The sequence below is a fragment of the Caenorhabditis remanei genome, chromosome I (assembly GCF_010183535.1).
Source record: "Caenorhabditis remanei strain PX506 chromosome I, whole genome shotgun sequence".
Taxonomy (NCBI): Eukaryota; Metazoa; Nematoda; class Chromadorea; order Rhabditida; family Rhabditidae; genus Caenorhabditis; species Caenorhabditis remanei.
In genome coordinates, this window is record NC_071328.1 from 14296924 (window position 1) to 14313637 (window position 16714).

A 16714-nucleotide genomic window follows, 5' to 3' on the forward strand; every position below is an offset into this window, starting at 1 on the left:
GAGAATTTTATGAACGTTGATAGCTCATGAGCTCTTCCTTGGCACGCACAAAATCACTAATTTAATCCATGTGTTTACTCATGAAAGTAACTAACCATAAAAACCGACCAGAACAATAAAAACAAAACGAATGTAGCAAAACACTCATGTACATTTTGTTAGAACAGAAAATTTCTCGATGAGATTTCAGATCCACCTCCAATCCCGGTTTTAGTCGGAAGCGTCCCGATTAGCTACACTTTTTACATTTTGGTCCATACAGGAACCAAAACTAATCCCAAACCCTAATTCACGTTTGGAAATCATTGCTAGCCCTGTTTTCAATTTGAAAATAATTTCTGGACATTCCAGAAAGTTGAAGCGCCGGTCCACCGCTCCAAGACTGCCTAACAGTCGTTCAGAGACGATTTTCCGGAGTTCACCTGGCTGTCGAAATGGGTGCATATCTCGCAAACACGTGATTTATTCAAATTTTCAAATTAGGAATATCAGACCCAGAGAGTTTCTTAGCATAAAAAGTTTGGTTCGAATTCTCTGAATTCGTTTCTATATAAGTTATGGGACGCTGAAGTCGTCAACTACCTCCGTGCCTAGGTCGTATCTACCCGAAGAGATTGAGAGCTGTAATTCAGGAGAAAGCAGGACGGATCAAAAATCATTATTGAATATCTTTTCTGTAGCGAATGAAAAATTTTTTGTCAAAAGGAAAAGATGTTTGGATGTTTTTGAAAAGCGTTATAACTTTTTTTGCGTATATCACTATTTATGGCGCACCCTGTAGAAGAACCCAGACATAGATGACAAGATCCTCAACCAGCCCAGATTTACTGGGTATCTGGTTCCAGAAGATACTTTTATCCTTCAATCGTTTAAGGTAAATAGCGAGTTTCTTGATCTCAACTTGTAGATTCAACAACACAGAAACTACTGGCTGATATAAATCACTATCATAGTAACTAATAGTTGTTGAAAGTTTGTATTGAAACATCTTCAATATATGCCGAATAACAGATAGATATCCATTCGGCTAATTCTTCCGGAATATCTTGATTCTTGTTGGGATAGTAAGAACTGTTATATTACAACCCGCAATAGGAAATTGATGAGTATTTGAATTCTGACTCTACTATTGCGCACACAGTCGCTACGTCATTTTTCCCATAGACCATCACAGAACGACAGATGGTGTGGTCTCGCCACGAAACACAGGCTCTCCTCTAATCCCAGATTCCATTTACACACTTCTATTTCTCAGTCTCATCTCATTACTCCCTTTCACCTCATACTCATTTCATTGTCTTCTATCTCTGCCTCAATGTCTTCCCCATTTCCGCTCCTCCGTCTTCCTGGAGTGATTCTTTGCGAGGTATTCAAATCATTGAATATCGGAGAGAAGTAAGTTAACCGTACTAACCTAACCTAACTGATTCCTTCCGTATTTCTAGAATCAAGCTCTCCCTCTGCTCCAAGAAAACCTCGGCTCAAATCAATAGTGCTCGTTTGTACTCTCAAAAAGTTATAGTCGATCTGAGCAGGTTATATCAAAAACTCGAAGTCTCCTCTGAAAATGACAAGGATGCATTTGAAGTCATTAATTGTTCCTACAGCGGAGCAATCAGCGATCCAAAAATGCAACAGTGTCCAATTGCAGGGCTTACTGTACCTGTAATCTTCTTCGACGAAGGAATCACAACATTCTGGAAGAATCATCAAGAAGGATTTCTATCTGTTATTGAACATCTATTGAAGATGTTTCAATGCAAGTTTTCAATTTATAATGCCTATAATAGTGATTCATTGCAACCAATAATTTCTGAGTTGTTTAATCTACAAGTGGAATTCCAGAAGCTCACTATTTACCTTAAAGGATCAAAAGATGAGATCATTTTCTGGAACCAAATATCTAATAAACTTGAACTGGTTGAGGATCTTGAACTCTCATCCATTCTTAAGCCTAATTCCATTCCAGTTTTCAACTCATGGCCACAGAAAATTGGTATCATAAGGTCCGATTGGTTCACTCTGGAACATCTTTTGACGTGCACTTGCACTACAATTGAACTCGGCTGGTCTCATCTGGGAATGAAGGATTTGAATACGGTACTCAAGAATTGGAAGGCTGGAGGATTTCCGAATCTAGAATATCTGTACGTCGAGGGTCAAAATATTCAAAATAATGGAACGATGAATTGGAGCCAAATGGTTATCCAAACTGATGATGGATCAAAGAAGGCAACTATTAACACTCGTTACAATAGACTTGAAATGTATGTGACTCCATTTGATTAAACGAAACAAGATGTACTCTTTCCCTTTTTCCAAAATATCACCTCCGTCATCGAATCTTTATTAATACTCATTATGCTTCTCCCCCCGCATTAAAAACGATATGACAGGAGTGTATTATCTTCTCTTTTCTCATTTCTAATTTCTTCAAGATTTTTCCCACCTTTCATTACTTTTATTATTTATTTTTAATTAATGAAAGGTCTAATTGCGGAGTTTGGTTTTTCTTCCACTCACTCTAGCACAAGAACATCAGGAAACTCACTCGCCAAATATCGCCAAGTCTTGGCCCAACTTTGCGTGATCAAAGCCAATGATTGAGGATCACCAACTAGTAGCCCAACGTTAGGTATCGAATTTCGCTTCATCTCGCAGTGTTTGTGACTGATTTTCAAAATTAGTTAACAAAATTGAATAAAAATGTTCATTATAGAATTCTCATTTCAACATGTAAAGTTTTCTTCATTCAAGTGGGTGGGGGTCGCAGATATTTCAATGCATCGGCTCCTGATTCTGATAATTGCCTTTTTTGATTCATCATCAGTTTGGATAGCTATCCTTCAAACTTGCTCAAGATTATAAGTTCTTCAACCAGTCCAAGTTTATTGGATATCTGCTTCCACAACAAATTGTGTTCTTTTGATTTATTAAGTTTAATAGTGAGACATTGAGGCAGAGATAGAAGACGATAAGAAATAGAGGGATCGATAGTGCACTGACTCAGTCACTTATTTTCCATTGAGATAAGACGTGCTGGAATAGAAATATGTAAATAGAATCTGGGATAGGAGGAGTGTCTGCGTTTCGTGGCGAGACCACATCATCTGTCGTTCTGTAATGGTCTATGGGAATGATCGACTGTGTGCGCAACAGTGGTACCAGGGTCGATCGATCCGTCATTTTTCTCTTAGACATATAAGGTTTCGCCACGAAACGCAGCTACTCCTCCATTCCCAGATTCTATTTACACCCTTTTATTCCTCAGTCTCTTCTCATTACTCCCTTTTCCCTCATACTCATTTCATCTCTGCCCCAATGTCTTCCCCATTTCCTCTACTTCGTCTTCCTCGATTGGTTCTGTGTGAGGTATTCAAATCGTTGAGTATCGGAGAGAAGTGAGTTAACTTTATTAACCTTACCTGACTAATTTTTTTTCTGTTTCTAGAATCAATCTCTCCTTCTGCTCCAAAAAAGTCTCCATTCAAATCAATATTGCTCGTTTGTACTCTCAAAAAGTTATAATCGATGTGGACTGCTTTAACTGCAAAATCAGAGTTCAATCTAAAAATGAAAAAGATATATTTGAAATCTCCACTTATTCAGACTCCGGGAAAAGTCTAAATACAAATGTTCCACAATTTTCTATCGCGGGTTGTACTGTAAGAGTTATTCCTATCCCAACAAGAATCAAAACACTCTGGAAGAATTATCGAGAAGGATTTCTATCTCTCATTCGACATCTACTGAAGATGTTTCAATGCAAGATTTCGATTAGTATTGGTTACTATGATAGTGCATTATATCAACCAACAATTGCAATGTTGTTTGATCTACAACTGGAATTCAAGACGTTCGATATTAAACTTGAAGAATCAGAAGATCGACAGTTGTTGTGGAACCAGATATCTAATAATCTTGGACTAGTTGAGAATCTAAGCATCTCATCTGTTACTGAACCTGGTTTCTGCCCAGTTTTCGCTTCATGGCCACAAAAGATTAGTATCATTAATTCCGTTGCGTTCACACTGGAACATCTTTTGGAGTGTACTTGCACTACAATTGAACTCGGCTGGTCTCATCTGGGAATGAAGGATTTGAATACGGTACTCAAGAATTGGAAGGCTGGAGGATTTCCGAATCTAAAATATCTGTACGTCGAGGGTCAAAATATTCAAAATAATGGAACGATGAATTGGAGCCGAATGGTTATCCAAACTGATGATGGATCGAAGAAGGCAACTATTGACATTCGTTTCAATAGAATTAAAATGTATGTGACTCCATTTGATTAAACAAAACTAAATGTACTCTCTCCCTTTTTCCAAAATATCACCTCCGTCATCGAATCTTTATTAATACTCATTATGCTTCTCTCCCTGCATTAAAAACGATATGACGGGAGTGCATTATCCTCTTTTTTCTCATTTCTAATTTCTACAAGGTTTTTCCCACCTTTCATTACTTTTATTATTTATTTTTAATTAAATAAACATTTTTATTCAATTTCTTAGCTCCCTTTGAAAATCAGTAGCAAACACAGCGAGGTGTCCATTTTACTCTAATAGAACTAATTTTATTCCAATATTCTCTCCATAAAAGTGTCGATGGAAGCATGAAAGATAGGATGATTGAAGTTATTCAGAATAATGAAGGAGAGACCAGTTATTGAATTGTGCATTGTTTTTTTGTGTTTTTGAATAATCAATAATGCTTTGGAGCTCTTTCATACTAGTGATATGCGTGAAAAATCGAAAAAATCGAAGGTGTCTTATCATTTTTGGACGGCTGAAAAAGTGTTTTTTTGAGGTCACGTGCTCAGAATTAGGTTATTTTTTCTAGAAATTTGTCTGTATGGGTTTTCAAAGATTCTGAATCAAACTGCATTTAGAGTTTTTTCAGATCACATCCCATTTTCTCGGAACCTTCATTTTAGGGGGGTGTCTTAACATTATTGGACGCACTGTATTCCAGTTTCGTGGCGAGACCACATCATCTGTTGTTTTGTGATGGGATGAATAACAGGTCGACTGTGTGTGCAATAGTAATATTCGTTAATTTTCCCATAGAGATGTTGTGGTCTCGTCACGAAACGCAGTCTCTCCTACAATCTCAGATTCTATTTACACACTCCTCAGTCTCAGTCTCATTACTCCCTTTCTTCTCATACTCATTTCATTGTCTTCTATCTCTGCCTCAATGTCTTCCTCATTTCCTCTACTCCATCTTCCTGGAGTTGTTTTGTGGGAGATATTCAAATCGTTGAGTATCGGAGAGAAGTGAGTTTATATTATTAACCTAACCTGACTAATCATTCTCAATTTCCAGAATCCAACTCTCCCTCTGCTCTAAGAAAGTCTCTATTCAAATCAATAGTGCTCGTTTGTACTCTCAAAAAGTAATAGTCGATCTGGACTTCTTATATCAAAAAATCAGAGTTCACTCTGAAAATAACAGAGATATATTCGACATCTTCATTTTTCCAAATTCCGGAATGATTTCCGATTCAAATATGCAACAATTCTCTATCGAATGTTGTACTGTAAGAGTTTTTTCTATTCCAATGGGAATCAAATTATTCTGGAAAAATTATCCGAAAGGATTTCTACCTGTTATTCAACATCTGTTGAAGATGCTCCAATGCAAGATTTCAACTGAAATTGATTGTTATTTTAGTGATTTATTTGAACCAACAATTTCAAAGTTGTTTGACTTACAACAGGAATTCAAGACGCTCACTATTAAAGGTCAAAATCTGCAAATATTTAATAATTTGAGATTGGTTGAGGATCTTACCATCTCGTCTAGTTTTGATCCTGGTTTCAAACCAGTTTTCACTTCATGGCCACAGGAGATTAATATCTGGAGTTCCGCTTGGTTCACTCTGGAATATCTTTTTACATGCACTTCCACTAGAATTATACTCGATGATTCATCTCTGGGAAACAAAGATTTGGATGTGATACTCAACGAGTGGAAAGCTGGAAGACTTCCGAATCTGGAATATCTGTACGTCAAGAGTCAACGTATTTCAGACAATGGACCAACGATTCTGGGAATGAATCTATTAGAATTGCTGGGAAAGGATATCCAAACTAATGATGGATCAAAGAAGTTGGTTACGAAATTGGTTTCTCAATTTGGTTACGAAAGAATTGAAATGTCTGTCACTGTATTTTAATAAACATAACATTACATGTAGTTATGTTAATTCTATAATAAACATTTTTATTCAATTATGTTAGCTATATTTAAAAATTTGTTCGGAAGTAAGACAGAAGTGAAGTTTGTTCAGGATAAAACTGAAACATACGAAATCCTTTATCTTATTTACTAGTGGACCTGAACAATAAACTGAATTTGACACACGGAAGTCGGAAGTGTATCCTTTTTCAGATCCTTTTTCGATCCCATGTAGCCGAAGCTGCATTGCAATGTCTTTGATTGAGGGTTGTTCAGAGAGAAAGGTTCTTTCTCAAGATACCCTTTGGGAATCACCGCCTCCTGGAGCCCACAAATCCATAATCTGAAACACTCACTCGACCATCCCGCACATTACAAGGCTTCTCACCCACAATACAACTTAGAACACCACCTGGAGAACAGCCTCCATGTCGTCGAGCCGTAACTTTCCCATAGCCTTCTTTCCACAGAAGAGCCAGAAGAAATGCAACTTTCTCTTTTTGGTTTCACATATCATGAAACAAATGATGGTCAGAAAGTAGTTCTCATCTAGGAGAAGGTACCAGAGAGACTGTACTAACAATTTTCAATTTTGCAATTTGATCACTGGTACCAGATAAGTGGGACTTTGAATGTTTGAAGGGTAGTTATATTTTCAATACAACTAATTAACTTTACATTCAGTTTCATGATGTCGAAACAAATTTCATTTCCACAGCTGTGGTCGCAATGATTGCTGATTTTCAAAGAACGTGAACGAAATGGAATAAAATTGTTTTTGAAATCTTTATTCAATATGTAATGTTTATTCCAACAGATTCACACAAATTTCAATACTATAGAAACCATTTATGATAGTTGCCTTTTTTGATTCATCATCAGTTTGGATAACCATCCCGTCTAACTCCCTCAAATTCATTCCCAAAATCGTCGTTCCAAAAATGTTAATATTTTGACTATAGATTGTCAGACATTTTAGAGTCAACGTCTTGAATACCTCAAACAGCACCAATCGAGGCAGACGGAGAAGGGGAAATGGGGAAGACAGGAATGACATCGAGGCAGAGATAGAAGAAGATGGGGGAAAAGAAATAGGGAGACTGGGGGGATCTGAGGTGAGAACGTCCTTTGTATTGAGTTGGTGAGGTTGTACACCTTGGACGCGCAGCAACTGCTACGCTGAGGCCCGTGGGAGAGTCTGGGCGGTCGATAGTGCGGGACAACTGACCCAATCACTTATTTTCCAACAAGATGAGACTGTTGTCAGTTTAACGCCTCTGGATAAAACTGCCAACTTTACGACTCGATAATTCCGGGTCACATTGATTTTCCTCGCAAAATCCCCCGAAATTATGAGCCGAACTCTCACACAGTTATTCCTCTTTATTTATGATCGCCTTTCCCCGATTTATTCCATCGAAATCGGTCAATTCTACCAATTTCTACTAAATTATTGCCGCGCCTCATTATTTAAACGGCGCGCGCATTTGTCTACAGTGTCCCGTTCGTCGCGAGAGTTAGATGTGCAGGCAACCCTCAGCCTTTTTAGGCCAACGCGCGTTGCCTGCCGAGTCTCCTCGCCACCGCACTTCTACTACGTTTTACGCCACGTTGCGGTCCGTTGGTGACGGATTTTTCCCCCATTTTTTCCCTTATTTTTATCCCCTTTTTATCTGTTCTCCTTCCCTTCGTTTTTCCCCTATAAACCTTCTACAAAACTCTACGAAACTCTACGTAACAGGTTTTACCTGACAGGAAGGAGAACCGAAAGGTTTCCTCGCATCCCACTAGGGAGCGAGGTTTTACTCCTACGCATTTTGCTCCACTATTCCTGTCAACGGATTTTCCCTTTCTCTTGTCCCTATCTTTCTCTTAATAAACGGGTCATTGAGAAATTGTGTACTGTTTTGTCATTTGCATAGCTTATCCGAAGGTTCTGCGGAACCGGGTCTCATACGGCGCATACAGGGAGTCTCCCTGGGTTATGACTGTGTCCTGGTCTTCGACTGGACCTACAGGCATTGTCAACAGAGACTGAGGATTAGATGCGTGTAAATAAACTATGGGAATAGAGGAGTGCCTGCGTTTCGTGGCGAGACCACACCATCTGTCGCTCTGTGTGCGCAATGGTAGTACGGGGGTCAATCGATCCGTCATTTTTCCCATAGGCTTGTTGTGGTCTCGCCACGAAACGCAGATACTCCTCCAACCTTAGGTTCTATTTACACATCTCATTAGTCCCTGGTCGTTTTTCTTCATTCCCATCTCACTGCACAATGTCTTCCTCATTCCCCCTCCTCCGTCTTCCTGGAGTGGTTCTGTGCGATGTGTTTAAATCGTTGAGTATCGGAGAGAAGTAAGTTAACCTTTATTGAAGCTGACTAATTATTCTCTATTCTCAGAATCAAGCTCTCCTTCTGCTCCAAAAAAGTATCTATTCAAATCAATAATGCTCGTTTGTACTCTCAAAAAGTTATAGTCGATCTGGACATCTTAAGCCAAAAAATCAGAGTTCTCTCTGAAAATAACATATGGGCATTTGACATCTTTAATTATTTCAACGGCGGAACAATCAATAATCTATATATCCATCAGCATCAAATCGAAGGGCATACTGTACCTGTGTTCTTTTTCAGCGAATGGATCACAATATTCTGGAAGATTTATCGAGAAGGATATCTATCTGTTATTCAGTACCTCTTGAAGATATTTCAATGCAAGTTTTCAATTAGTAATAACTATGATAGTGATTTATATAAAACAACTATTTCTGAGTTGTTTGCTCGACAAGTGGAATTCAAGACGCTCACTATTCGTCCTAATGGATCAAAGAATGAAAACTTGTTATGGAATCAAATATCCAGTAATTTGGGACTGGTCGAGGATCTTAAAATCATATCCGTTGATAAGCCTGATCTTACCCCAGTTTTCACTTCATGGCCACAAAAGATTAATATCGGTAGTTCCGCTTGGTTCACTCTGGAATCTCTGTTGGCGTGCCCTTGCACCAGTATTTTGCTCAAAGGGTCTCATTTTGAAAACGAGGATTTGGAAGTGATACTTAGAAAATGGAAGACTGGAGGATTCCCGAATCTAGAATATATGTATGTCAATAGTTCAAGTATTGCAAATAATGGAACGACAATTTTGGGAATGAATTTGATGGAATTAGACGGTAAGGTTATTCAAACTGAGGATGGATCAAAGAAGGCAACTATTAGAATTAGAGACCGAAGTATTGAAATGTCTGTGACTCTATGTATTTGAATAAGCCAACTTAATGTATTTTCTCCCCCTTTCAAACTGTCATTTATATCAAAAGAATCTAATCAAATCGGATCTATATTAATATTCATTATATCTCTATAACCTGCTTTCTCCATTCCTGCTCCGCCTCTCTCATTAAAAACCAGAGGACGGGAGCGTCTTATCATCTTTCTTATTATTTCTAATGGCCTTATGATTTTTCACACCTTTTGCTACTTTTATTACTATCTTTATTCAATAAAACGTCTCATTGTACCCAAGTTTGAGGTTCTTCTTCCACTCGACATCAAGGAACTCATTCGGCAAATGTCGCCAAGTCAAGGTGCAACCTTACCCAGTCTTGGTCCAACTTTGCGTGGCAACATTTGTCGAGTGTTTTCCCGTTTGCTATAATTTTCTGTAAGAAAAAAGTTTCAAATGCTCAACGCCACGTAATGCAAAATTTGTCGATCAGTCACTGAGACTTCTATAAGAAACAGTTTTATTCAATTTAGTTAACTATCTTCAAAACTCTTTTAAAATGCTTACTTCTGAAAAATAAGTATAGAAGAAGGAAGGAGAGAGAGAGGGCTTTTTCTACATTCGAGTTCTTTTAAAGGCGCATAACTCGAAAACTAGAAGAGGTTTCAGAAAGTTGCTAACTGAATAAATAAATCCCTGCAACTTTGATTTGTATTACATCCAATATTCATTTCCGCGGTCACTGTTCCTCATGAAATATCTAGTGATATATTATGGTATCCTATTTCTATTTTCTGTGACCTTGTGGGCGACTTTATCTGATCTGAAATGCATTCCTAGCTGTTTTTCTTCTAGCCAGTAAATACAGTGCGCGTCATAAATATGCGCCACCCCTCAAAATCGGTGTTTTCGGGAAAGTGAGATGTTTTTTGGGAAATTGTTATTAAAATTGAAATTCAGCGTATTAAAAAACCTATATTCCCAAGTTTTGAGAAAAAAATGTCGAAAAATACGTCCAGACCAATAAAAAGTCGCTTAAACGGCCGCGTCATAAATATACGCCACCTCCCAAAAAATGAGATATAGTTCAAATTTTGTCGAATTTCTTCAAATTTTTTGGAGAAATTCGTTCATGAAACAAAGTTTAATGATGTTTTTGAACACTTACTCGACAGTTCTCAAAAAAATTCTTGTGAGATTTTGAAAAATCAGCACTTTTTGGCGATTTTTGTGATTCTTGAGAAATTACAGTTATTATCTGGTCTCGATGTACAGTACTTGTTTGTTTTTTAACATTTTTAAAACAAACATTACTCAATCTTCCTATTTCAATACGTTTCGATGTCTGAAATTGATATTCCAGGTCTTCTTTCATTCGATTCAGGCAACTCGAATCAACTAGGTCTGTAAGCATTGTGAGTTATAGGCTAGGAATGAGATTTCAGGCGTACTGGAGGACCGAGTATAGGTTGAAGATGAATGGATCATCTAAATTTGGGGTTACTTCTTCAATTCGTATCCATTTCTTGAATATCAACCCTTGGTAAGAACCACTGATATCCTTTCAAGTGAGCGAACGAAGCTGCCGTGTATTAGGTATTTGTTTCTCACCTGTTCGTCACAGATCTCGTCTGTACACCCTTATCAGGCTATCAATTGCTCAAGATAACATGTGTAGTTAATACAAACTACGTAATTAAACCCATATTTTGCTTATATACATAAATGAGTACGTGACATAAGCTGCAGTTAGATTAGTTGTTCCATTTTAATTACCATGAACTTGTGAAGAGCTAAGGCTTTCCCCCGGGGCGAATCAAGATAAGTTAAGAATGTTTTGATTTGTTCAAGTTAAGAGGGAACAGTTTCGTGCATTTTCAACCTATACTCGGTCCTCCAGTACGCCTGAAATCTCATTCCTAGCCTATAACTCACAATGCTTACAGACCTAGATGACTCGAGTTGCCTGAATCGAATGAATTAAGACCTGGAATATCAATTTCAGACATCGAAACGTATTGAAATAGGAAGATTGAGTAATGTTTGTTTTAAAAATGTTAAAAAACAAACAAGTACTGTACATCGAGACCAGATAATAACTGTAATTTCTCAAGAATCACAAAAATCGCCAAAAAGTGCTGATTTTTCAAAATCTCACTAGAATTTTTTGAGAACTGTCGAGTAAGTGTTCGAAAACATCATTAAACTTTGTTTCATGAACGAGTTTCTCCAAAAAATTTGAAGAAATTCGACAAAATTTGAACTATATCTCATTGTTTGGGAGGTGGCGTATATTTATGACGCGGCCGTTTAAGCGACTTTTTATTGGTCTGGACGTATTTTTCGACATTTTTTTCTCAAAACTTGGGAATATAGGTTTTTTGATACGCTGAATTCGATTTTAATAACGATTTCCCAAAAAAACATCTCACTTTCCCGAAAACACCGATTTCGAGGGGTGGCGCATATTTATGACGCGCACTGTATATACGAAAACAGATACCTCACAGTGTTTGCTACTGATTTTCAAAGAGAACTAACAAGATTGAATGAGATTCTTTATTATAGAATTATAACTTCAATCTGTAAAGGTTATTGAAATGGAATTATAGACATTTCAATACTACCGTAATCAGTGTTAATAGTTGCCTTCTTTGCTCCATCATCAGTTTGGATTACCTTCCCGTTTAACTCGCTCAAATTCATTCCCAAAATCGTCGATTCATTATTTGTAATATTGTGACTATAGATCTTCAGACACTCGAGATTCGGGAATCCTCCAGTATTCCATTTTCGAAGTATCTCATCCACATTTTTGTTTTTCAGGCGAGAATCCTTGAGTGTAATTTTGGTGCAAGTGCACGCAAAAAGATATTCCAGAGTGAACCAAGCGGAACTAAAGACATCAATATTCTGTGGCCATGAAATGAAAACTGGTATGAAACCTGGATTAGCATGGGATAAGATTCTAAGATTCTCAACCAGTCCAAATTTATCGGATATCTGGTTAAACATCAAGTTTTTGTCTCTTGATCCATTAAGTGCAATAGTAAATGTCTCGAATTCCAGTTGTAGATCAAACAGGTCAGAAATCGCTGGTTGTAATGAAACTAAACAATAACAATCAATAATACCAGTTGAAATCTTGCATTGAAATATCTTCAATAGGTGTTGAGTAACAGATAGAAATCCTTCTCGATTATTCTTCCAGAATATTTCGATTCCTATAGAAATAGATGTAGATCTTACTGTAGAGCATGCAATAGAAAATTGATGAGTATTTGAATTATGTCTGTTACAGGAATCTGGATAATTGAAGATTTCGAATGTATCTTTCCTGTTTTCAGAGTGAACTTCGATTTTGTGGCTTGAGCAGTCCAGAACAACTATAACTTTTTGAGAGTACAAACGAGCATTGTTGATTTGAGTGGAGACCTTCTTGGAGCAGAGAGAGAGCTTGATTCTGGAAATACGGGAGGGAATTAGTCAGGTTAAGTTAATAAGATTAACTCACTTCTCTCCGATATTCAATGATTTGAATACATCGAACAGGACTACTCCAGGAAGACGGAGGAGGGGAAATGGTGGCATCGACAGAGACTGGTGGGAGGGATGAGGAGAAACGGCAGGGACTAATGAGATGTGTGAATAGAATCTAGGATTGGAGGAGTGCCGCGTTTCGTTGTAAGACCTTAGTTGTCTATGGGAAAATATCAGATCAAATGTGTGCGTAACGGTGGTACGATCGATCCGTCATTTTTCCCATAGGCTTATTGTGGTCTCGCCACGAAACGCAGGCACTCCTCCAACCTCAGATTCTATTCACACATCTCATTAGTCCCTGTTTCCTCAGTCTCACCTCATTACTCCTCTTCACCTCATACTCATTTCATCCCCATCCGTCTCTGCCGATGCTTCCCTTTTCCCTCCTCCGTCTTCCTCGATTGGTCCTGTTCGATGTATTCAAATTTTTGAATATCGAAGAAAAGTGAGTGAATCTTATTAGCCTAACCTAACTAGCTCTCTCCTCTTTCCAGAATCAAGCTCTCCATCTGCTCCAAGAAAGTCTCGATTCAAATCAATAATGCTCAATTCTACTCACAAAAAGTCATAGTCGTTCTTGACTGCTTAAGCTACAAAATCAGAGTTCACTCTGAAAATATTAAGGATACATTTGATATCTTTAATTATTACAACGGCGGAACAATCAACAATCCATATATCCATCAGTATCAAATTGAAGGGCATACTGTACCTGTGTTCTCCTTCAGCGAAGGGATCACAATATTCTGGAAGAATTATCGAGAAGGACATCGATCTGTTATTCGGTACCTCTTGAAGATATTTCAATGCAAGTTTTCAGTTGGAAATAACTTTGACAGTGATTTATATAAAACAACTATTTCTGAGTTGTTTGATCGACAAGTGGAATTCAAGACGCTCGCTATTCGTCCTAATGGATCAAAGGATGAAAACTTGTTATGGAATCAAATATCCAGTAATTTGGGACTGGTCGAGGATCTTAAAATCATATCCGTTGATAAGCCTGAGTTCAGACCAGTTTTCACTTCATGGCCACAAAATATTAATATCGGTAGTGCCGCTTGGTTCACTCTGGAATCTCTGTTGGAGTGCCCTTGCACCAGTATTTTCCTCGAAGGGTCTCATTTTGAAAACAACGATTTGGAAGTGATACTTAGAAAATGGAAGACTGGAGGATTCCCGAATCTAGAATATCTGTATGTCAATAGTCAAGGTATTACAAATTATGGAACGACGATTTTGGGAATGAGTCTATTGGAATTGCGAGGAAAGGAAATTCAAACTGATGATGGATTAAAGAAGGCAACCATTGACACTGCTCACTGTAGAATTGAAATGTCTGTGACTCCATCTAAATAAACATAAAATATTGAAATGAGAATTCTATAATAAACATTTTTATTCAACTTTGTTAGCTTTCTTTGAAAATCAGTAAGCTTTGAGTCTGTGCGGAAGTTAAACAGGAGTGAAGTTTTTTTCCGACAGAATGAATTGAAGGGAAAACTACCCCTCGAGCATGAAAAATCCCTTATCTGGTAGTAGTGAATATGAAAAAGCAACTGAATTTGACACATTGAAGTCGGAAGTGGAGACTGGTGGTACGAGATAAGTAAACAGTGGGGAATTTTTAATGCTCAAAATTAGCAGCTTGAGTATCTCGCAATTTAATCTTTGGTCTTCATTCGCTCTCCAATCTTCACCACATGGTCCAAGACAATTATAAACAAAGCAGCGCTCCAAAAGGGATTAGGTCTTCGTTCATTGTTTTATTTTTTCCACCCGGCCGTTCGCCTTTAGAGACCCGACACCCGCCTCTCTACCTGTCCTTCTGACTCCTATACCCCCGTCTACGCACTGCAACGCGTGCAACCGCTGAGGACAGTGGGAAAGTCTGGAGATCGATAGTACTGGTACAACTAACACAGTCACTTATTTCTATCGAGATTAGACTGAGGAATGGAAGTGTTCATTCCGTGGCGAGACCACACCATCTGTCGTTCTGTGATGATGGGTTTTTGGGAAAATAACGGATTGGCTGTGTGCGCAATGGTAGTACTAGGATCGATCGATCCGTCATTTTTCCCATAGGCTTGTTGTGGTCTCGCCACGAAACGCAGGCAATCCCCCAACCTCAGATTCTATTTACACATCTCATTAGTCCCTGTCGATTCTTCTCATTTCATCCCCACCCGTCTCTGCCGATGCCTCCCTTTCCCCTCCTCCGTCTTCCTGGAGTGGTCCTGTGCGAGGTATTCAAATCGTTGAGTATCGATGAAAAGTGAGTCAACCTTTTTTTAATCTAACCTGACTAATTCTTCCCGCATTTCCAGAATCAAGCTCTCCTTCTGCTCCAAGAAAACCTCGGCTCAAATCAATAGTGCTCGCTTGTACTCTCAAAAAGTTATAGTCGTTCTGATCATGACTGGAAAATTAATCAGAGTTTACTCTGATCACCAACCAGTAGGTTTCTACATTGCGATATGTACCGGAAAGATTGACGATTCAAATATTCAACACGTTCCAATCGAAGGGTGTACTGTACCAGTGACCCCCACTGAGCCTATAAAAATTAAAACATTCTGGAAGGACCTTAAAGAAGGCTTCTTGTCTATCACACGACATTTTCTGAAGATATTCCACTGCAAGATATCAACAGAAAGGGATTGTTGGAGACACGAGTTGTTTCATCCGATACTTACTGAATTGTTTAATCAACAACAGGTATTCGAGACGATTAGTATTGGTCTGCACGAATCAGTAGATCATAATTGGTTGAACCGGATCTTCACCTACTCGGAATTGGTTGAAGGACTAGAAATTCCATATCTTTACTCCCTCACTCCATCCACTTTCATTCCAACCTTCCCTCCATGGCCAAGACAGAAAATTACCATCAAGCCAAACTTCTCGTGGCTCACTCTGGATACTCTCTTTACTTGCACATGTTCTGATATTTATATTGCACGTACTAATCTGGAAAACAAAGATCTGGATGAGATTCTCACACATTGGAAGGCTGGAGGGTTACCGAATCTAGAATATCTCACAATCGGTAGTACTAAAATCAAATTCGATGGAGATCCTATTCTGGGATTGGTTCCAAGTGAATGGGAAGACGACGAAATCACAATTATAACTGATGATGGATTGAAGACTGCTGTGGTTCAACTTTGGCAAAACAATCTCGAAATGCAGACACTACCGCAACCTTAACTTTTTCATTTTATAATGTTGTTCCGCTTTCTGACTATAAATAATTTTGTTAGCGTTTTTTTCTCGGAAGAATGCATTTCACATTGACCCATCAGGATACGGTAATTAGACAATCACGAATTGTAACAAGGCATTGACCGCACTAACACTTTGTCGTTTTCCGATAGACCTCTACAATTCGATTAGGATGTGGTCTTGCCACAAACCCAGGCACGTTCAATCCCAGATTATATTTACATAACTGAAGACAACATCCATCAGTTCTCCTCACTGTTCCAGTGCTTTTATCTAAGACGAACTTTCTAGGTCCTGTGTCATCCCGTTATGAAGAAGCCAAAAGTCAAGATTGATCGGTGCAAGTCTTGAAGACTGTTTGTCCTGCTGACTTCTTGCTGACATTTTCACAGGATGAATTATCTTTTCGGGCAAAACCAGACGATTCGATCCCATAAACCCGGAGTTGTATTCACCATCCGCTGTTTTCGATTGAAGGTTGTTCAGAGGAAAAGGTTCTCACAATACTTGCTCAAGATAACCTTTGGGA

At 38.3% G+C, this 16714-nt stretch overlaps 5 protein-coding genes across 5 annotated transcripts; 4 read left to right on the forward strand and 1 right to left on the reverse strand.

The window, feature by feature from the left end:
- Window positions 1-1315: 1315 nt before the first annotated feature.
- Window positions 1316-2289, forward strand: GCK72_003140 (uncharacterized protein; the record flags this gene model as incomplete). The annotated part of the gene is made up of 2 exons (XM_003097004.2): window positions 1316-1395; window positions 1446-2289. The coding sequence occupies 2 exons, from the start codon at window positions 1316-1318 to the stop codon at window positions 2287-2289; spliced, it is 924 nt and encodes a 307-aa protein (XP_003097052.2).
- Window positions 2290-5202: 2913 nt separating this feature from the next.
- Window positions 5203-6184, forward strand: GCK72_003141 (uncharacterized protein; the record flags this gene model as incomplete). The annotated part of the gene is made up of 2 exons (XM_003097016.2): window positions 5203-5282; window positions 5332-6184. The coding sequence occupies 2 exons, from the start codon at window positions 5203-5205 to the stop codon at window positions 6182-6184; spliced, it is 933 nt and encodes a 310-aa protein (XP_003097064.2).
- Window positions 6185-12006: 5822 nt separating this feature from the next.
- Window positions 12007-13005, reverse strand: GCK72_003142 (uncharacterized protein; the record flags this gene model as incomplete). Its single annotated transcript, XM_003096997.2, has 2 exons — window positions 12007-12877; window positions 12929-13005. 2 exons carry the CDS (start codon window positions 13003-13005, stop codon window positions 12007-12009), a joined length of 948 nt encoding a protein of 315 aa, XP_003097045.2.
- Window positions 13006-13325: 320 nt separating this feature from the next.
- GCK72_003143 (uncharacterized protein) lies at window positions 13326-14316 on the forward strand (the record flags this gene model as incomplete). The annotated part of the gene is made up of 2 exons (XM_003090750.2): window positions 13326-13402; window positions 13452-14316. The coding sequence occupies 2 exons, from the start codon at window positions 13326-13328 to the stop codon at window positions 14314-14316; spliced, it is 942 nt and encodes a 313-aa protein (XP_003090798.2).
- An 842-nt stretch (window positions 14317-15158) lies between these two features.
- On the forward strand, window positions 15159-16170 carry GCK72_003144 (uncharacterized protein; the record flags this gene model as incomplete). Its single annotated transcript, XM_003096999.2, has 2 exons — window positions 15159-15235; window positions 15288-16170. 2 exons carry the CDS (start codon window positions 15159-15161, stop codon window positions 16168-16170), a joined length of 960 nt encoding a protein of 319 aa, XP_003097047.2.
- Between the last annotated feature and the right edge of the window lie 544 nt (window positions 16171-16714).